The 22,391-nt window shown below is 40.5% G+C and overlaps 2 protein-coding genes across 9 annotated transcripts in view; both read right to left on the minus strand.

Moving 5' to 3' along the window:
• wsb1 (WD repeat and SOCS box containing 1) overlaps positions 1–13,791 on the minus strand; it is a 28,106-nt gene extending 14,315 nt beyond the window's left edge. Inside the window, exons 1-6 of the mRNA XM_079677276.1 lie at positions 13,399–13,791; positions 11,845–12,013; positions 10,442–10,725; positions 9,749–9,880; positions 5,871–5,971; positions 3,393–3,565 (exon numbers count right to left, since the gene is read on the minus strand). Coding sequence (XP_079533402.1) covers positions 3,393–3,565; positions 5,871–5,971; positions 9,749–9,880; positions 10,442–10,725; positions 11,845–12,013; positions 13,399–13,441 — 902 coding nt within the window. The 5' untranslated portion in view covers positions 13,442–13,791. The remainder of the gene's footprint in view (positions 1–3,392; positions 3,566–5,870; positions 5,972–9,748; positions 9,881–10,441; positions 10,726–11,844; positions 12,014–13,398) is intronic.
• A 1,252-nt stretch (positions 13,792–15,043) lies between these two features.
• cuedc1b (CUE domain containing 1b) overlaps positions 15,044–22,391 on the minus strand; it is a 35,444-nt gene continuing 28,096 nt past the window's right edge. For 6 of the 8 annotated variants that reach the window (XM_079677282.1, XM_079677281.1, XM_079677277.1 and 3 more), the window contains one exon: positions 19,513–22,178. In XM_079677282.1, the coding sequence (XP_079533408.1) occupies position 22,178 (1 nt within the window). In that variant the 3' untranslated portion in view covers positions 19,513–22,177. Of the gene's footprint in view, positions 15,167–19,512; positions 22,179–22,391 lie in introns of those variants that run through there. The other 2 variants (XR_013807425.1, XR_013807426.1) reach the window with 2 other exon arrangements.

A 22,391-nucleotide genomic window follows, 5' to 3' on the forward strand; every position in this document is an offset into this window, starting at 1 on the left:
TTTCTAGACTAAACACAGGTATGATCCTAAGTTAAAACATGAGGTTATCATGAGGTTGTTAACATCGCAGTTTATCAGTGGATGTTTGCTGGAACTACTTGTTAACAGCTTGACAGCAACGGACACACACAGCACGACTCCGGTCAGGTAGAGACCGGCCTCAAGTCAGCACCGCTGCAGACTTGCTGTTTGAGGGCTTGATAGCTGAATATAATACAGGACTGTCTCAGAAAATTAGAATATTGTGATAAAGTTCTTTATTTTCTGTAATGCAATTAAAAAAACAAAAATGTCATACATTCTGGATTCATTACAAATCAACTGAAATATTGCAAGCCTTTTATTATTTTAATATTGCTGATTATGGCATACAGCTTAAGAAAACTCAAAAATCCTATCTCAAAAAATTAGAATAGTTCCTCAGACCAAGTAAAAAAAAAAGATTTATAACAGCAAAACACAATCAAACATTTGAAAATGTCCATTAATGCACTCAGTACTTGGTTGGGAATCCTTTTGCACGGATTACTGCATCAATGCGGCGTGGCATGGAGGCAATCAGCCTGTGGCATTGCTGAGGTGTTATGGATGCCCAGGATGCTTCAATAGCGGCCTTTAGCTCATTAGCATTGTTGGGTCTGGTGTCTTTCAGCTTCTTCTTCACAATACCCCACATATTCTCTATGGGGTTCAGGTCAGGGGAATTTGCAGGCCAATCGAGGACAGTAATGCCATGGTCAGTACACCAGTTACTGGTGGTTTTGGCACTGTGGGCAGGTGCCAGATCATGCTGGAAAATGAATTCCTCATCTCCATAGAGCTTTTCAGCAGACGGAAGCATGTAGTGCTCTAAAATCTCTTGGTACACAGCTGCATTTACTCTGGGCTTGATGAAACACAGTGGACCAACACCAGCAGCTGACATGGCTCCCCAAACCATCGCTGACTGTGGGAACTTCACACTGGATTTCAAGCAACTTGGATTTTGCTCCTCTCCAGCCTTTCTCCAGACTCTGGCGCCTTGACTTCCAAATGAAATACAAAACTTGCTTTCGTCTGAAAAGAGGACTTTGGACCACTGTGCAACTGTCCAGTGCTTCTTTTCCTTAGCCCAAGTCAGACGCCTCTTCCGTTGTCTTGAGTTCAGAAGTGGCTTGACCATGGGAATACGGCTATTGTAGCCCATTTCCCGGACACGTCTGTGAACAGTGACTTTTGATACCTGGACTCCAGCTTCAGTCCACTGTCTTTGAAGCTCCCCCAAATTCTGGAAGCGACTCTTCTTCACAATGCTGTTAAGGCTGCGGTCATCTCTCTTGGTTGTGCAGCGTTTCCTGCCACATTTCCCCCTTCCAACAGACTTTTTGTGGATGTGCTTTGAAACTGCACTCTGTGAACAGCTTGCTCTTTGAGACATTTCTTTTTGTGTCTTACCCTCCTGATGGAGGGTGTCAATGACGGTCCTCTGGACAGCAGTCAGATCAGCAGTCTTCCCCATACTTGTGATTTAGTTTACTGAACCAAGCTGAGTGTTTTTCAAGGCTCAGGAAACCCTTGCAGGTGTTTCGAGTTAATTAGACGATTCAAGTGATTCGTTGAACACCCTACTAGTATACTTTTTCATGATATTCTAATATTTAGAGATAGGATATTTGAGTTTTCTTAAGCTGTATGCCATAATCAGCAATATTAAAATAATAAAAGGCTTGCAATATTTCAGTTGATTTGTAATGAATCCAGAATGTATGACATTTTTGTTTTTTTTAAATTGCATTACAGAAAATAAAGAACTTTATCACAATATTCTAATTTTCTGAGACAGTCCTGTATAAGCCGCAGCAGCTAAATTGAATGATGTGTACATATATAAGCCGCACTGGACTATAAGCCGCAGGTGTTTTAATGTTTGATTACCATATGTAAGGCTTCGTGCACAGAGGGGATTGTCGGGAAAGAGATGGCTGTTTGAGGAAGCTCCCATTTATTAACATTGCAACAAACAAGTTGCATATTTGCATAACGTATTCAAGTGTTACCATTTAGTGCAATAGTAGCTACAGAACATGTACTGTGCTGTGTAAACTGTACTGTATCACATAGCGTTTCAGACACACAAACTTTTCAACTTTCAAACTTAAACGGTGCGCTCCCAGCGCACGTACCGGCAGTGATCTACAGCAGTGGTTTTCAACCAGTGGTACGGGGACAAACTGTCTCGCTCTCGTAATGTCTGTCTGTCTTGCTCTCGTTCTGTCTCTCGTACCACTCTCGGTTCCACTTTTACTTTTGCGCGCTACCTGTCTCACTCTTTTCCGGCCTCCAGCTTTTCCTGCTGGAGCCCGCCGCTTAAAGGTGGGGGTCGCGGACCGGCCATAGAGCCCATAGAGTTAAAGGTGGTGGACTGTAACCTGTAAAATCCATAGATTTAGGAGGTCCCTAACGGCCCGTCTACACTACGGGCATGAAAAAATCTTGAAGCTGGGCGTGTCTGAAGCTTGGCGATTTTTTGCGAGCAACCAATCACATGAATCTCCCGCCCCGGACATACAAAGCAATAGCAATGTTAAAACGAAGTAAACTGGATATAAACTCTCCAAACAGGCGAAAAAACTATCAGTTTCACCCACTGTCTCTGCCACCTCCCTCCATGCCTGGTTCCTCCGGTTTATATCCCGGTAAATAGTTCCGGTCGTAAAGAACCGGGTTATTTGCTACCGTAATATCTCGTTTGGAATATGAGGAAATGAACTGCGGTCTGGCTCTCCCAGCTTGCACGCGGTTTGATTGGCTGCGCTTGCACTGGCGGGATTTGCATAAACGGGATTTGATTGGCTGATGCCAAGCATCGAGCCTCAAAAGTTGAACATTGTTCAACTTTTGATCCCGATAGATGCTCGTGATGCTTGCAAAGCCATGCCATGCTCCCCACAATGCAGTTCGGCGAAGATTTAAAATCTTCTACGTCACCCCATTCAAGTGAATGGGCGAAGCGTTGAAAGCATTTTTTGATGCCTGTAGTGTAGACGTACCGTTAGTTGCCATTAGCTGTAAAAATCCATAGATTAGCCGCACCGTTATATAACCCGCAGGGTCGAAAAATGGGAAAAAAGGCGCGGCTTATAGTCCGAAAATTACGGTACCTCTCAAACTACCTAAACTAGTTATAGATATGTTTATTTTTTACTGACGGGTCACTCAGTACTGCAGTTAATTAGTGGACACCGTCCTGAAGTATCATAAAGAACACAGCTTTAAAGTGATTTCCCCCCCCGAACACACATTACTTTTAAATGAATGTTTCAGTTGCCAATTGGAATACTGGAATTAAACCACCCTGACCAGTGCAATGATGGGTAATAAAAGCGCTGCAGGGTAGCCTGTTATTTTCTTACCCGAGTTCCAGCAGGATGGTGGCCTTGTGGTGGTCCCATACGATGACACGGGTGTCATAAGAGGCGGTGGCCAACAACGCCCCATCTGGGGAGAACTCACAGGACACCACATCATTGTGGTGCCCCTCCAGCTTCCGGATCAGGGTTAACTTATCCATGTTCCATAGGAACACCTGCAACGGGAAGAGAGGATTTTTAGAGTCGATGCAAGGATTTGAGAGACATGACAGAACAGATGTGCTACTTTACACTTAATCATTACTATATACACATTTAGCATTTTACAATTTAAATCAAGCAGAAGGAATTAAAGCAATTAATCAGTCAAGTTATGCTCAGTGTCATTGTTATGCTTTGCAACCTTTAACCAGGCCCAAAAAACAAAAGAGCACATGCTACACAAGCAGCAAGGCTACATCCAAATACAACTACTACACCTACATTAACATAATAGCTTTAAAAGCACAATCATTTGAATTTTTACATATTTAATATATTATTAAAACAATTCAAGTAAAAAATAAAAAATAAAACAAGTAGTAACTTAAGGTAACATTAAGTTACTCCACTGGTTTCCCCTTTCAGAGTTTTAGTTCACTGTTTACAATAGGCTCGCAGCTCCGGCAGAAGCCTATGAAGAGACAGATACTGCAAGAGAAAAGAATATTTTATGGCCAAAGGGTTGATACCTCTGGCAAAAACACATATGCACACACCCACTAAATCATCTGTAGAACCAGTGATGGTCAGAATATGATATTTGTGCCCCAAAATCATGTCACTGTTAATTCGTCAAAAATCGAAAATGCTTTTAAGTGATGCTTGTTAACGAATCCAGTTAATAATCTACATAAAACTTATAACAGTCACATGCAGAGGAAGAGTTAAGTTTCTCGACTAGCTAGTGTTCCCATTTAATTTACAGTTAGCATTAGCAACATTAGCATTATTTTCTCTGTTACATTTCTAAGCTGCGTTTTCATCACAAGTGAGCTGATGGAGTACTGCAGTTAAATTAGTTCCACTGTTGCTGCCAAGAGCTGTCATACTTTTTATTGAAGCAGACAAAAGCCCCAGGAGAACCGCAGATGGAAACACTACTGGCCAATTTGGGGGGGGGGGGGGGGGGGGGGGCAGCTTGTTGGTTAAACTGTTTTCTATGAATTTTCCATTAGCGGCACAACAATGCTACACAGTATGCTACTAGGGAAACACTTATACTGACAGTTAAAGAAATCCTAGCAACAAAAGAGAAGTGTGTGCAGACAGTAGACGGATGGAGCTACTTAGGATGGGGGGGGGGGTGAAGGAAGATAGGTGGGGGTGAAGGGGGGATAGAGGGAGTATTTAATAACTGAAATTAAAAATCAATAGAGGGACTGCAACATCAGAGGTAGACAGACACGGAGCAGCACCTACGTACAGGGTGGTGCCAGGCTGCCCCTGGCCTTGGGACAATGCGCCCTGTGCGTCCCCGGTTTACACCGGCTGCTCAAAATGTCAGCGCGGCGCTCCCTTCAAAACCAATCACACACTGAGCTCTGCCACCACCTGTGACAGGGAGAGCAAGACACACACTGTAGGGACACACACAGCCTAACAGAGCTACTACCACCAATAACAACCATGAGCACATTGATCTAGAGCTGCAACAGTGCATAAAGTCAACTGATGGGCGGGGGGGAACCGGTCTACGGGATCAATATCCAGAAACATGTCTGAGGTAAGTGCTGATGAAATATGGAAAATCAATTCAAAATGTAATGAATTTTAAATCTGACCCTTGGATCGTATTCAGGGTTTAACATGAGGTCACAACTGTCTCAAAGCTGCCATTATATATATATTTGAAGATTCCCTTTACATAATGATTCAAAAATGTTGTTTGGTTCCCCCCACTTCAACAGAAATACTTTTCAGAGTAGGACTGCCACATAAATAATATCTTTGCTCAATTCTGATATATTACAGGCCCTGATCTTTTTTTATTACTTTTTTTTACATTAGCATTGAACAGAAATGTAAATGATCATGATTTAATTTGTATTCAAATGCCCTGTACCAAACAATAGATTTTTGATTATGCAATACTTAAAATTACATTTTTCTCAATATTACATTTTAACCAAATATTGCGCTGGATAATGCACTAATAGACATCATTATACCGATAATATTTCCATTCATTGTGCAGACCCACTTCAGTTGTAGCTGAATTATAAAATGTCAAGAGTTTACCATACATGTTCACACTTTAATTTAGATATATAACAATAGTGAAACAGTGGTCTGCTGGGCATGCACACTTCAGAACACCAAAAGCATGTTTTTTGCACTGCAAACAAAACCAAACAGAAGGCACAACTTATCATGACACTGAGCAGTTTGTTCTTAGGGGGGAATGAGAGGGCGGGGCATTTGTAAGTTGATTGGCTATCAATGACATCAAAATAAGTAAAGAGGAACTTGTGTACATACTGCTTTGCCTGCACCCACTGAGCACAGGATGGAGGAGTCAGGGGAGAAGGCGCTGCAGTACACCCAGTTCTGATGCCCCCGCAGAACCTTCACCATGTTACCTAGGAAACACAAACAACGTTACCTCAGGCAGGAGCAGGACACTGAGTCCTTGACTGTCACAAATAAAAATATTTTTTTTAGGGCTGTCAAGTTAACGCAAAAAAAAACGCCACTAATTATTTTAACGGATGTGTATGTTTTGTCCTCGGCCGCCACGTAGTTTCAGAGCGCATTGAGTTTAAAATACCATCTACAAGCTGATGCTGACAGCCCCGCTCCTGCCGCCCGCTTGTGGCAGACCACACTTCCACGCTCACCGGCATGCACCGAGAGGGTGTCTGTATGTGTGGCGCGAGAGAGAGACCTTACGTGTATTGTTGTTGTTAGCATCTGGTGCTAGCTAGCTGCGCTAACAGATATAAGGAGCTGTTTAAATGAAAACAGAGGAGCGACACTTCGCCACAACTGCGCCGAGCACTACACGCAGGTAGCCAGACATTGTGGGAAAAGTCAGCACACTCAGTGCGCGCAACATGATTGCAGCGTCCAGGCAGCTCCCGTTCGAGCATACAGGACTGTCTCAGAAAATTAGAATATTGTGATAAAGTTCTTTATTTTCTGTAATGCAATTAAAAAAACAAAAATGTCATACATTCTGGATTCATTACAAATCAACTGAAATATTGCAAGCCTTTTATTATTTTAATATTGCTGATTATGGCATACAGCTTAAGAAAACTCAAATATCCTATCTCTAAATATTAGAATATCATGAAAAAGTATACTAGTAGGGTGTTCAACGAATCACTTGAATCGTCTAATTAACTCGAAACACCTGCAAGGGTTTCCTGAGCCTTGAAAAACACTCAGCTTGGTTCAGTAAACTAAATCACAAGTATGGGGAAGACTGCTGATCTGACTGCTGTCCAGAGGACCGTCATTGACACCCTCCATCAGGAGGGTAAGACACAAAAAGAAATGTCTCAAAGAGCAAGCTGTTCACAGAGTGCAGTTTCAAAGCACATCCACAAAAAGTCTGTTGGAAGGGGGAAATGTGGCAGGAAACGCTGCACAACCAAGAGAGATGACCGCAGCCTTAACAGCATTGTGAAGAAGAGTCGCTTCCAGAATTTGGGGGAGCTTCAAAGACAGTGGACTGAAGCTGGAGTCCAGGTATCAAAAGTCACTGTTCACAGACGTGTCCGGGAAATGGGCTACAATAGCCGTATTCCCATGGTCAAGCCACTTCTGAACTCAAGACAACGGAAGAGGCGTCTGACTTGGGCTAAGGAAAAGAAGCACTGGACAGTTGCACAGTGGTCCAAAGTCCTCTTTTCAGACGAAAGCAAGTTTTGTATTTCATTTGGAAGTCAAGGCGCCAGAGTCTGGAGAAAGGCTGGAGAGGAGCAAAATCCAAGTTGCTTGAAATCCAGTGTGAAGTTCCCACAGTCAGCGATGGTTTGGGGAGCCATGTCAGCTGCTGGTGTTGGTCCACTGTGTTTCATCAAGCCCAGAGTAAATGCAGCTGTGTACCAAGAGATTTTAGAGCACTACATGCTTCCGTCTGCTGAAAAGCTCTATGGAGATGAGGAATTCATTTTCCAGCATGATCTGGCACCTGCCCACAGTGCCAAAACCACCAGTAACTGGTGTACTGACCATGGCATTACTGTCCTCGATTGGCCTGCAAATTCCCCTGACCTGAACCCCATAGAGAATATGTGGGGTATTGTGAAGAAGAAGCTGAAAGACACCAGACCCAACAATGCTAATGAGCTAAAGGCCACTATTGAAGCATCCTGGGCATCCATAACACCTCAGCAATGCCACAGGCTGATTGCCTCCATGCCACGCCGCATTGATGCAGTAATCCGTGCAAAAGGATTCCCAACCAAGTACTGAGTGCATTAATGGACATTTTCAAATGTTTGATTGTGTTTTGCTGTTATAAATCTTTTTTTTTGACTTGGTCTGAGGAACTATTCTAATTTTTTGAGATAGGATTTTTGAGTTTTCTTAAGCTGTATGCCATAATCAGCAATATTAAAATAATAAAAGGCTTGCAATATTTCAGTTGATTTGTAATGAATCCAGAATGTATGACATTTTTTTTTTTTTTTTTTTTTTTTTTTTTTTAAATTGCATTACAGAAAATAAAGAACTTTATCACAATATTCGAATTTTCTGAGACAGTCCTGTATGCCTTGAGTTGCACACAGCTCCAACACACACACACACACACACACACACACACACACACACACACACACACAAAAACTAAACATATCTATAACTAGTTTAGGTAGCTTGAGAGGTAATTAAAGTAGCTACGTGTGATATTCTAACCTGAAGTGTGCGTTTTGACTCGTCAGCAGCAGCTGATCTTTCTCTCCCCTCAGTTTAGACTTCACTCGCGTTTATGTCCATATCGATCAGATCCAGCTAGTTCTAGCTAATGATATGACTACCTGCTTATTAAAAGACACCTAAACAATAAGTGTCGCTATGCAACCGGGTGAGGCCACAAAGTATAGCGCAGCATTATGCATTTGTTTACATGCCCACCGGAACCCCGAGGCATTACCAACAGACCAACGCACAATCAACCCATACAGGACATCTCTTTCTCCACATTAAGTGTTACACATTAGAATTGACTACTCTTGTCTGTCACATACTCTTCTTGTCTGACACATAAGTGGCGCAACTGAAGCGGTATTGTGCTAAAGGGAAATCATTTTGACCGGAGAGATTTAGATTTGCCGGCTAACGGGAACTCTGACGTCGCCATTTTGTGTGCTTCGCGGATGAGCTCGGCTCCTCTCGACTGCTGCTCGGGTCTGCTCGGTCAGCTTCCGGATGAGGAGGCATTCGTTCGACCAACTTACAGTAGATAACATTACAAACATTTTTAACAGGGGCCATAATAGTGTAAATAATGTTTGTTTTGGCAGTTATAACTGAATGTTATGTTTTCTACTTTTTTACATCTGGGAAGGCATTTGCCTTCATCAGATGGAAAGTGTCTTCACCAACAACTTAAGTATTTCTTATAGCTATGCAGGGAATGCAAGCGAGCTAACACAAACAAGAACAAACAAATAAGTGAAATGAAGAATAAAATTTAAATTGTACAATATAATATTGTGGTGGTTCATCTCATAATTCAGTCTAGAGAATGCACCCGACAGCATAACACCAGCAAAAATCTAAATTTTCTAGGGGGGGGCCCCCCAAATCCTTCGTGCCATTTCGTCCGCGCGCATTTTTCAGGGCAATCTCTATTGGGCTCAGGGCCATCTGTAAATTAGCTTAGATGGCCCACAGGAACCTTAATGTCATGCCATACACACACACACACACACACACAAAAAATTGTATGAGAGGTTCCAGATTGAATTGAGGCGAGTATTTGTAATGTTCAGAGGTTGTTGTGTTTAATATTCATGAGAATATTTGTCATTGTTTAAATGATAATAAACATTAGCATAAAGCATATTTGTCCACTCATATGTTGATAAGAGTATTAAAAACGTGCGATTAACTATGGACAATCATGCGATTAATCGCGATTAAATATTTTAATCGACTGACAGCCCTAATTTTTTTTATAGCGATTGTAACTTTTTATCTAAGCCTGGGAGTTTAAGCCTGCTGAGACAAATATGTAATCTTTTTACATTTGACCATATCAATGAAATTTGATTTTGTTTCATTTAGCTAGCAGGATGGCCACATAATGGGTCAATTACTTTTGAAGTGCATTGCAAAGGGGTATGGGGCATCATTTGACATTTGAAGGGTACAGATCTAATTTAACTCTAAAAGAAACATACCATCATCTTTGAGGTCCCACACGCGGAGGGTCTTATCTCTGGAGGCAGACACCAACATGAGACTGCCATCGGGAGCAAAGGTCAAGTCTCGCACTAATTCAGTATGATCCATCAGATTCAGCAAGAGTTTTCCTGCAAAGAGACAAAGGGAACAGAGAAATCATGAAAAACTTGTCCATACTCAAGCCGAAAGATTGTACAACACAAAAAGGTAGAAAACAAATGTTTAAAAGAAGCAGCAAGAACTCTTATTCTGTTCTGGTAATGCACACACAGGCCTTAAAAAGGTGTAAGTAAAGAATTACCCTGATAATGCTATACACAAACTACATCACAGTCACATGACTTATTGTAAACACCACTAAGCTAAAGGTGATTCGATGTGATTACGTAGTGTCATTTAGCTGCTTACCAAGTGCTGTTTTAAAAGCCACATAAGACCTTCAGACAATTAACGAGTGGGGCGTTTACTGACGTATTTGATGTCATAAAACAAAGCGTGAAAATCTCTTAAGCTTGTCTTAACCAGAAACCTTATGACTGGAAGCTAACAAAACACGCAAAAAAAACATTGACTTCAAGACGAGGGAACCAGAAGTGCTAAAAAGTTAACTCACTCCAGGGTTTTGGAACTCATTCCTGCAGATCAATATTACCTCATCTGATAACAAACTCATGAAGCTATTTCCTCACCAGTGTATACATCCCAGATCTTGATGCGACCGTTGTTGAGGCCCGTTGCCAGTAGCAGCTGGTCCTGACCGAACTTGAAGCGGTGCCACTCGATGTTAACGCAGCGGCTCTGCTTCTCGGGGACGGACGAGCCGAAGGCCAAGCCCCAGACGATGTCACCGCAATCGATGGTGTGTTCGCGGGGCTCGTCGGCCGTCTGGATTTCCTGGCCCCCGTTGCTGTTCTGACGGGACAAGCGGCGAGGGCTCGACGCATTGGTGGCCTCTCCATTGTGGCCGATTGAACTGCAGTGACAGAGAATGGAAAAAAGACACAAGAGACATCCAAGATGAGCAGCTGGTCTTAAAACTGAATGACTAAATAGTCAAAAATATTTCCACATCTGTTGATGGGGGTTCTTTATTTAGTTATATCATTAATAATGAAGTGTAGCTAACTCTGCAATAATCACATTGCATTTCCTATAACTTCTCACCCATGACTGGATGCACACTTCCTTTTGCGCAAAGATATGGTAAAGGTTTCCATCATGAATGTGCTTATTGCTTAATAAGCTGTAGGGTATTTAGAGTAAAAAAAAGGAAAGTAATTTAATTTTGGAAAAAGACATGCTGCTGAATTTTTTTAAAAAGTATTTTTGGGATCTTTGAAGCGAAGTGAATATGTGAAATCACAACAGGAACACAGGAGTGAAACTAAACTCCAAAACACAGCTCCTACGGCACCAAAATCTAAAAACAGAAGCTGAGATGTTCCATTTAGACTCCAGCACAGACAGTGAGCTATTCACTGCTGCGAGGCTGTAGTGAAAACAAATGTCATCACAGTTTGGCTGGCGTTGATAAAGCAGACCGACCCAGGCTCATGGAAAATGTGTTCCGCACTTGTTTTACAGATAGTGTGAGAGTCACAAGGCCCTATTGAGTGGAGAGAAAAATGGCCCATTAAGCAGAAAGGGAGTCAATAATAAAAGGCACATGTCCTAGCAGAGGAGCAGTGGAAGAGCTTTGCTTCTCCGTATCTTTCTTAACCTTTCCTATCAGGACAAACACTAAAAGTTGCAAGCATGAAAGTATGCTGAGTCAAGCAAGTGCTAGAAATACATGTTTGAGAATAATTCTGCACACAGCCTGCAAAAGCAACAGGTCAGCAATTGGCATAATACTATCGGCATCAAAGTTCAGTCCCAGTGGAAATTGATGGTTTACTAAATTACAATGATTTACCTTACTGCAGATAAGGTAATTACATTTGAAAATAAAATCCACGTGCCAAATCTTGTGTCCTTTATGTTTTTTTTGGGCTTTCTTTTAACAGCCTGTGTTGTTAAAGCCCTGAGGTTGATTCCTACACACTGTTTAGTGGGAGTAACTGAGTGATTTGCAGTTTCTAAGGGTACTTACAAGTTCTTCAGGCATTTTGCCCAGGGAATGAGCCTCACAATGCGATGCCCCTGAGACCAGGCAAAGTAGGAACCATTAGGTGCAAAGGCTACTGTCCACGTCTCGCGTCCAGCCTTCTGGTCGAAGGGAGCAACAGGCACCAGGAGTTCACCGATGAACTTTGCCTTTCCTAGAAGAAGACTGTTGAGTCAGCTACACCCATCAAAAGATTTCCAAACATCCCAAAGTAACCTCTTCACTCAGAGGCATGAGAGGGCTTGTCACAGATGCAGGCATCTGATTGGCTAACTATGTCAAACATAATATTGGTACAAAAAACAGGTGGGGAAAATGTACAAGAATTGTCAGAGGTGGAAAAGTACTCCGATGTTGTACTTAAGTAAAAGTAGAACTACAACAAAATAGGAATACTCTTTAACAAGTAAAAGTCATGCATTCAAAATGTTTCTCAAATACAAAAGGTATTGGCATCAAAATATACTTAAAATACCTAAGTTAAAATAGTCATTATGCAGATTGGTCCACTCCAGAATAACATATCATTTGTTATGATTATAATTATTGATGCATTGATGGGTTTATCAAAGCTGCAGCTAACTTGAATCCCTTGGTATGCTGCAGGGTAGAGTGTGCATTTACAACAGGTGTGACTATAGAATTATTTTATTTTTGTTTATATTTCACATTATTAATCAAAATCCACAAAGTGACTATTTACATCTGAATTGTAGTGGAGTACAAGTACAAAGACACAGCAAATGTAAATGCTAAAAGTAAAGTACAAGTATCTCACAATTGTACTCAAGTACAGTACTTCAGAAATACTTATCTGATTTCACACTACTGTAGTCTAAATTTATGTATTTTTTAAATACTTTTACTGGTGCTTTTTATTGGCCACCTAGATGTGTATTTTTGTAATTTGTGTAATTTCCATTGATATCTTTGATATTTTATGCATGCCTCTTAATATGTTGCCATTATTCGCCCTTCACTTTTGCTGTAACGATGCAACTTTCCCCTCTGTGGGACAAATAAAAGGTATTTTAATACACCACTGGAAATTGTCAAAATGCTAGGTTACGTAATTAATGCAATTACTCAAATGCATATGTATTTTAAGTAGAAACTATCAATGGTTAGTTTCCCATTTTTTAACAAGAAGCTACGTGTCGGACCATGAATCCCTCACATTGATGTTAGGCTGTTGGGGGAGGGACGCTTTAACCAAGAACCCAGCATGACAAAAATCAAACATTGACGTACTTGAAAACAAACAAAGCGTGGACAGTGATAAAACAGTCACATTTAATAACGTTATATACATAGATTGATTAAACAAAACACTCGCTAACTGAGACGGTGCTAACGCTAAAAGGCATGAAGAAAGCTAAACTGAGAGCTAGCTGTGATGCTAAGCCCCGAGACTGCACACCACGCAAGACCATTGAACACAAGCTAAACGAGCTAACTACGTTACACACCCACATGCTAGTTAGTTGCATTTTTAAGGTTTTAAAGAACAACAATTAAACGGTAACGGGTTGGACTTACCTATATCATTTTCGTTTACAGAGTCTGGGAAGCTTGCCGCCATCTAAATAAGGGCACAGACCTAAGAGAAAAGCCAAGCACGGAATGTAAAGCGGAAAAAAAATAGAGGAAATTAGCAACGGGAGCGGACCGCAGTTCTTCCTCCTCTGATGTCGGTTGTATCCCTTCGCCGAGCGTTAACTTCCCTGGTGGAAAAATCAGTCGTAGTTCGCTTTTTGTGAACCTCTCGTTTTCTTTACTTTTGTCGATAATTTGCTTTATTTTACGGGTCAAATTCCAGTTCTATGTTTAAACAAAAACGGGTTAACATGAAACTGTAGAGTTTGCTTTTGTTGGATGCAGTACGGACCCTGGTGGTACAATGGCTTCTAACCACAGACTGATGTTCATCAAGCGGAGGAGTGACGTAGAACATCCTACGTCATCACAGTTTCCATGGTAAAACTTTTAACGCCTCCCTCTGGAATTCTTTCATTTACCATTACCGCCACCCTGTGGTATTTCCCATATTTTATTTGGAAGTCATTTATATTTATTTTTTATACAGTCGGTATTTGGTGGAAATAAATAATTCCATACTATGTGAAATGTTAATAAGCAAATAACATTTTTCCTACAGATCTCATACATTTGGTTTTGCCAAAGATATGCACTAAATTGAACATATTAAATATTTCGACACAGAACAGCAAATTAAACAGTCGGCCATACTTTAAACAATACACTTAAAACTCAATCACCATTAATAAAAACAAAAATATCTTCAAATACATCTATATAACTTATCTAATTATAACAGACTCTTTATTAATTAGGTTTCATGTTCAACTATGTGTTCTGGGTTTTACCTTTTTACTTTAAGACAGATTTTCCTTCCATTATCCATACATTTAAGGTTGAACATTAGTTGACCTCCTTCAATATTGCAGTGTTAATTTAAGATCGAGTTAAAATACTGATATTTGTGGGAATACATGTTGTATACAAAAACACATTTAGCCTACTTCACTGAAGTACCTTCTTTATTGTAATGTGAACAGTTATTTTAGAGATGCAGTTTTACAAAATAATTTAAATGTTTCATTTGTTTTTCAACCCGAGCTAGTTCAGTCCAATCATCTTATTGGATATACTGAACTGTATTTGTTTAGGTTTTTAATGGCTGGTCTCGATTACATTTCAAGGTCGAGCTCTACACATTCCATTCTTAAACCAACAGCAAGAAGACATTTTGGGTATGTAACCTCGGCCGACTACTCTGGGTTGATTCATGTTCATACTTAGCTTAATTAATAGTCAAATTAGGAATTTTATTACCTTATGTCCATTGTTTTTGTTGTGATTTTACTTAACATCTGCGCCATTTAACACATTTAAAAGATAAAACGTTTTACATTGTACTAAACTGTTCATTTTTATACATTCACCATCAAAGGGCAATGTATTGTTGGCAATACAGATTATAAAATGAAAACAATTATTACCTTATTTTAGAATAGACTAAAAACATCTAGACATTTGGTTATTTACACCTTAAACATATTTTGATATTTTAAAGACTAGAGCTGTGAAATGAATCATTAATTTATATTTGTACCAAAAGTGTGTATAATTGTGGGCAAACAAAATTACAGTGGACAACACATTTTACTTTATAGAAAAACCTTTAATGATCATGGTAATATATTTACAATATAACTCAAACAAATCCGACAGGGTACAACAAAAGGATATCCGGGCTCACATGTTTCCTTGCGTAAAAGAAAACCTGTGAAGAAATTAAATCAATAACAAGCTTTACAAACATTGGGGAAAAAAACATGTCAATCTTCAGCTTCTTCACAAATACAGTTGTAGAGTTCCTTTCGTGGTCTGTTTCTTCTGTTTGGCATTTTGATAACTAAAAGTAACAAAGATAGTCTTTAAAGGTAATACCCAAAAATACATTTAGCTCTGGCTTTTTAGATGTAATGCTGCGTTCACCGCGATGCGATGTTTGTAAAGTCAATGCAGAGACGCGGACAGACGCAAATTTTTTCAAATCAAGCGTCATATTCGCGTGACGCAATCTCGCGGTAGCCAATCAGCTGTGAGGATCTCAGCCTGCCGTCAGTGAAGTTCAACCTGAAAACATCAGCCGTTGGCACACAGAGCTCACAGCTCCTCATATCTGTTCAGAAACTGGACAAAAGTTAAACAAGTACAAGAGAGATTCATGTGATTTGTTGTTGGACGAGTTTCAGCCCCCCCCGCCGGCAAGCGACAACGCACGCCGCCGTGTGTAGGGGCCGTTAGAGGGATGCGATAAGAGCGATTATGCTACGTTCACACCGGACGCGATGCGAATATTCGCTTCGCTCTGAACGCTCCTATCGCATCACTCTAGTCTAATTGTCCGTTCACACCGGACGCGATGCGGATATTCGCTTTGCTCTAATCGCTCGAATTTCACCGCGCCTGCCAGCTGTGTTTACTCGCATCATTCAAACAAAACGCGCTGGCTCGGGAGCTAACTACAACAAAATGAGCATATTTTACCGTGATTAAATTGTAATACACGTTTCTAAATGATGCCGAAGTAACAACATACTGATACCGGTTATTAAAAACCATGAATTAATGCTTGACAAGTCTGCAGACAAGAAGGCAGGCAAAATACCTTTTGAAATGCTTGTTTTCTGAATGGAGATTGGGTCGACCAGGCTAAGCTAATGTTGTATATGCTCATTCCACACTCATAACAACAGCCTACAGACATAAACAAACCAGCAACTGTATTCGCCATGACACAGACAGTCTGTGGTTTGTACTTGTTTAACTTCTGTACAGTTTCTGAACAGATATGAGGAGCTGTGATCTCTGTGTGCTAACTGCTAACAGCTAATGGCTGATGTTTTCTGGTTGAACGTTAGTAACGGCAGACTGAGATCCTCACCGCTGATTGGCTTCCGCGAGAACGCGTCACGTGAATTTGACGCTCGAGTTGAAAAAATTGAACTCTCGCGTTTGACGCGGCACAGTTCAAATCGCGTGATTCGCGCCGCATCCTCCGCTTCATGCTCGCCGTCGGAGCGAATTTGCGTCTTTCCGCATCTCTGCATTGACTTTACATGTAATCGCGCCGCCCCCAAACATCACCGCGCGTCCGGTCTGAACGCAGCATTAGAGCAAAGCGAATATTCGCATCGCGTCCGGTGTGAACGCAGCATAGGCTTTCCGACACTTCCCGAAGCCTGTGCTCTTTACTGGAACTACACTCCCATCATTGTTTGGCATCATGTGACCTACGTTTGTTTCAACAACTCCGCAGAAAAAACGTCCGAGTAACTAAATAAACTGCGAGAGCTGCAAAATAGTGTCCTACATTTGTGACCTCCTATGCTGTGTTGAGGAAGACTCATGGAGGGGAAGTAATCAAAGCGAAATTGAGGAGAATAATCTGGGTGGGTTTCCCTGAGAGCAGAAGACATCAAGTTTTCCTTAAGAAAAATCGACCCACTAACACACCACGACACAAACCAGACGCACAAATGCTCCAGACAACTCAAACTGTTTGACATTTCAACACATCTACTCATATTTTTTCAGTGGACCCCGGTTCACAGCAGACATTTTGAAACGCTCAGCTGGATTAAACATTAGGGACGACAGCGGCATGTAGGTGAGCCTACTCACAGGACACCCCATGGAATGGAGACTAGTTAAAGTAGTTATTTACACTTAATAACTTCTTGAAACATTTTTACTTTAAAGAGGCCACACTGTGTGCTGTGAGAAGGCTCCTTTTTTGGGAGTTGTTCCGGTGGCTGGGTGAAAGGTCGGGACCTAAAATCAAGAGCCAGCCATCCGTAATGCTGCGTTTACCGGCTCTCTTTATCTTTGTTTAAAAGAATTACATTATATTTGTTGTGATTGAAATGAAACACTAGTACAGTCTCAACGTTTCAATGTGTTGGTTTTTAAAGTTCGTTAAGATGCCTTCACATGAAAAATGCTTTGCCCTTTGAGCAAGCTAGCAGGGAAGGTAATGATAGAAATAAAAAACGTAACTATCCGTTTTAACTGCGAGGCTATGCAGCGAAAAACCGGTGAATACAGCTAGCTACATTTTGTTTCTATCATTACCTCCCCTGCTAGCTTGCATCGCTACATACAGTGGTTATCTGAGTTTGTGCGTTGGAAAGTCATCAACAATTGAGGACGAAGTTGAAATATTTTGAACATTAAGAGCACCAGGGCCCAGTAGTTCAAAACTTTTAATCCCTATCTGATCGGATCAGATTTGCATTTTGAGTAGTTCAAAACCAAAAAACAGGATTAGGATCACTTTGATATCCGATCAGATCAGGGCCCAGGAGTTCAAAACTTTTAATCTCAACCAGATCCGATCAGATTTTCAAATCCCATTTTTTGTGATCCAGGATCAGACAAGTCGGCCAGATGTTGTCCCTGGAGTTCAAAGCAATTCAGGATAGGATCACCCTGATCCAGATTACGATTTTTCAAGATGACTAGATCCTGAATATCAGTGCTTTAATCCTACCGATCGCCATCTAGTGGATATGAAAAATAATACAAGGAAGACAAGAGACCACATTGCAGAGACATCTATAATGTCTAATTATATTTTTTTATTTGAAAGGTGATGACAGATGGACTTTTTTTTTGTTGAAGATATTTTTACTTTAATCTAAATTACATTTTTGATTGACAATCTTTGCTGTTACACTTTTATGAGCATCAACATTTATGTCAGCAACATTTGGTTGAAAAACAAATAGGCCACCACAAACGTGAGCAAAAATGGGAAAAATAAAATGTATTTCCCATGAAGGCTAAAAAGTGTGTATTATTTCAGTTAACAAACGTTGCCATTTTATTTAAATTGAAACATATTTTAAAATAAATTGTACAGTACATTTTGCTCTGGTAATCCACTGGAAATCCACCCCTCTGGTGGGATCAGGGTAATCCAGTTTTTTGGGATCAAACTGATCCCAATCCTGTGTTGTCAGTTTGAACTACCCGTTTTGAAGATCTGATCCAGATTAAAGCTTTGATTGGATTTCCTGATCTGATCGGATATCAAAGTCATCCTAATCCTTTTTTTGGTTTTGAACTCCCCAAAATCCAAATCTGATTTGATCAGATAGGGATTAAAAGTTTTGAACTCCTGGGCCCTGGACATCAAATCCAAGCTTTAATCTGGATCAAATCTTCAAAACAGATAGTTCAAACCGACAACACAGGATTGGGATCAGTTTGATCCCAAAAAACTGGATTATCTTGATCCCACCTGGTGCATTACCAGAGCAAAATGTACTGTACAATTTATTTAAAAATATGTTTCAATATAAATAAGATGGCAAAGTTTGTTAACTGAAATAATAAAAAACATTTAGCCTTCATGGCAAATCAATTTTATTTTTCCTTTTTTGATCACGTTTGTGGTGGCCTATTTTGTTTTCAACCAAATGTTGATGACATAAATGTGTATGCTCATAAAAGTATCAAAACAAAGATTATCAATCACAAATGTAATTTAGATTAAAGAAAACATATCTTCAACAAAAAAAAAGTCAATCATCTGTCATCACCTTTCAAAAATAATTGCGGACAATAGATGTCTCTGCAATGTGGTCTCTTAGCTTCGTTGTATTATTTTTCGTATCCACTAGATGGAGATCGGTAAGATTAAAGCACTGATATTCAGGATCTAGTAATCTTGAAAAGTCTGAATCTGGATCAGGGTGATCCTATCCTGAATTGCTTTGAAATATTGGGACAAAATCTGGCCGAGTTGTCTGATCCTGGATCACAAAAAAATGGGATTTCAAAATCTGATCAGATCTGATTGAGATGAAAAGTTTTGAACTACTGGGCCCTGGCCACCATTTCTTAAGCTGAATTTTCCCACCACGATGTTGGGCGCAGAGCCTCACAGTGAAAACAGCTAGCTAGTTTTGTTTCTCTGGTTTCCTCCGCTGCTAGCTTGCACGGCTCTGTTAAATGAAGATAAACTGTTCTGTTGCACGTTGAAAGGTCAGTGCTTGACATTGTTGCCAAACAACTTCTTGAAAATGTAGTTTTTAAAGTGAACTTTAGGAAATAGTGTGAATGAGAAATGAGACACAGTTTATTGTGATGAAGCACTGTTGCCCCCTACATACACAGTATATAATACATGACTACTCCTCGTGTTTCTGCATTTTTCAGCCTGGTGGCAGCAGTACTGTAAACACAACATTGACAACATATATTCTCACAATAGTGGTAAACACCTTCCAGGACACAGAGCTACATTAGCCTTCATTAAGAGTTCAACAGCAGGTTTCTCATCAGGGCGTTTCATTGAGTAAAATCTGCTCCAAAACAATGAGTTGAAAAATACTGAAATGCCCATTGAGAGATAGCGAGATCTTTCTGTGGGTTTCTCACAACTGTTGTCTCCCTCCAGTCACATGATATATTTTTTTTATAAAAATAGTGAGAAATTAGCTTTACAAGTAAAGTTGTGTGTACATGACTTATATTAAATGGTCTAAAACATGCATTAACACTGGAATGGTCCAATTACTTACTATAAATCACTTTCAGACATCAAACTTCGCTCATCCCTAAATAAGCAAATAACACATGTAAGTAGTTTAATCAAAAGGGGATAGATAACACACAAAACTGTGAAAACATTTCCAGAAAGGTTCATTTGTGTAGATTTTCTGAGGTGGAAACAAAACATTTTATGCACAAAGGGAGAACTTTACTCATTCTCCAACTCTGACTGTTCACACAGGCTACATCAAACCTCTTACCCATGCTAATTTCACATCTACCATTACATATCAAGTCATTTTGTGTTTTTCTTTTGTTCTGTCTTTACTCTTGTCCACACCATATCAGAATGACTGTTCACAGGGTGATCCTCCAATCACCTTTCAGATACTTTATCCTCCAAGAGACATTTCTATCACTCGTGTTCCTCTGAGCTCGCAAAGATGAGATCAACAAACACATGATTTGCCCAAAGACTCAGGGGACATTAAAGAATATGCCAAAAAAGTCTGGAAGATAATTCTTATCTTCATAACATCTTAGGAGTTCAGGAAACATGGCAGAATACAGCGGAGCAATGAATGGAGAGCAGAGCAGATGATATCCTGGAGGAGGGGGGTGCTGTTTCTTTAAACCTGCCACCTGCACTAGCGCAGCAACGAAGCTGAGAGCCCTCACTGGCTCTCCACCATGAGAACACATCCAAAGGCGGGACTATTTTACTGTATTTGTCCATCCCTCTCTAGGCCACCGCTGCTTTGCTCCAATTACAAATGGGGGCCACCGAAATGTTAAAATTGTACGCTGCTAACCGAACAAATTCCACATCATGCTCCTTTTCATCTTAATCAATCTAATGTGGCTGTGTGGGAAAGTAGCATGTGTTTTACCATGGTATATTCACCATATGCTTATATCATACCCCGAAGGCCTCATTGTACTTCACACAAATTGACCCTCCTCCAACCACACAGCACTGTTTCATCTTCTCTCTTCACATTGTGATGCCTTCAGGGCCCCTTCCTGAAAGTATGTTCATTCTGAGCTATTAATAAGTTTGCCTTTAGACTGTGACCTGAGTTATAACCTATTTGTATAAGGTAATACAGTGGTGAAGGGATTGAGTGCTTTTCTAAGCTAATCCTGAAGTGAGCATTGCAAGGGCTACCTAAAAGATAAGCAATGGGGTTTTTCCATTGGATTTTGGAATCTTAGATCTGTGGCAAACACACATTTATGAAGCCTACACATTTTGTTTAGAATGATAATCTCCACATATTGAAACTATTTTTTATAAAAGTTGAAGTATAATGCTAACGTCAAAAGTAGCTAACTTAATGCTATAATCGTACTACTTGACCGTAACATAACTTTTTGTCCACACCGCTTATCCTAAGGCGAACTCATCCTTGAAGTGTTGACGTTTAGTAGTCTTATTTAGTTTCTCCTTTTAAGACACATTAAAGCTTTAGACGTTTACCAGTTGGGTAATTACTGACGTATTATATGTCGTAGGACAAAGCAAGCTTGTATTTACCACTAGTCTGGTAAAGAGGGTTTAGAAGTCATCCCTGCTATACTCTATTCTATTGAAACATAGTAGAGAGGTTGTCATGTCTTTCTGCTCATTATCTGTCATCCTGGTGTTGTTGTAGTGTTCTATGCTACAGTATGAATGACATAGTTTTCACCTTGCAAACAGAGCAAACCAATAAGCTGCTCCGTCGCTGTCCGAAAAACGATCCTTTAAATGTGATCAGTTTGATACAAAGTGTTGACATCTGGGCAGCCACAACTTTAATGGCCGCAATATTCTGTCACTTACGTAACCCCGGGCATGGAAAAACAGCAGAATATTACAATGTGATTAAGAAAACATGGTAAAAAAGCTCTACATGGTTTAGTGTATAGAAAGCATCTGAAATGCCTGTGGTTCGCAGTCAGATACATAGTGTGTGAGTAAGAAAGGTTCATATGGTAGAAGTGTTCCGTCACTGGGTTAAAGGAAGCCGGTGAATACTGTCAGGACTAATGCTTTTACCTTTACGTTTAAAATGATATGTTAACAAAGTGTTATAATGTCGTCCCCCTTCTCCCTGGGCCTTACATTGTCTGGTATCGGATTAGGGTGGGGGAGCAGGGGGAGACAGGAAGAGCTGCAAGGCCGGCTCCCATGGGTCATGTTGCCGTCGCCATGGTAACCCTGATATGGTGCAGCACAGGAGGATCTGAAATGTAGACGAGAGTCTGTCTGATATGGGTTTCCATCATAAAATCAAACAATGAATGAGCATCTTCGGTAAACGTGGCCCCTGCAGTACATGTGGCCCATATAAGGACTCAGCTTTAGTACATGTGGCCCCTGCAGTAAGGACTCAGCTTTAGTGCACGTGGCCCCTGCAGTGCATGTGGCCCATGTAAGGACTTAGCTCAAGGATTTG

Source organism: Notothenia rossii, assembly GCF_949606895.1.
Source record: "Notothenia rossii genome assembly, chromosome: 4".
Taxonomy (NCBI): Eukaryota; Metazoa; Chordata; class Actinopteri; order Perciformes; family Nototheniidae; genus Notothenia; species Notothenia rossii.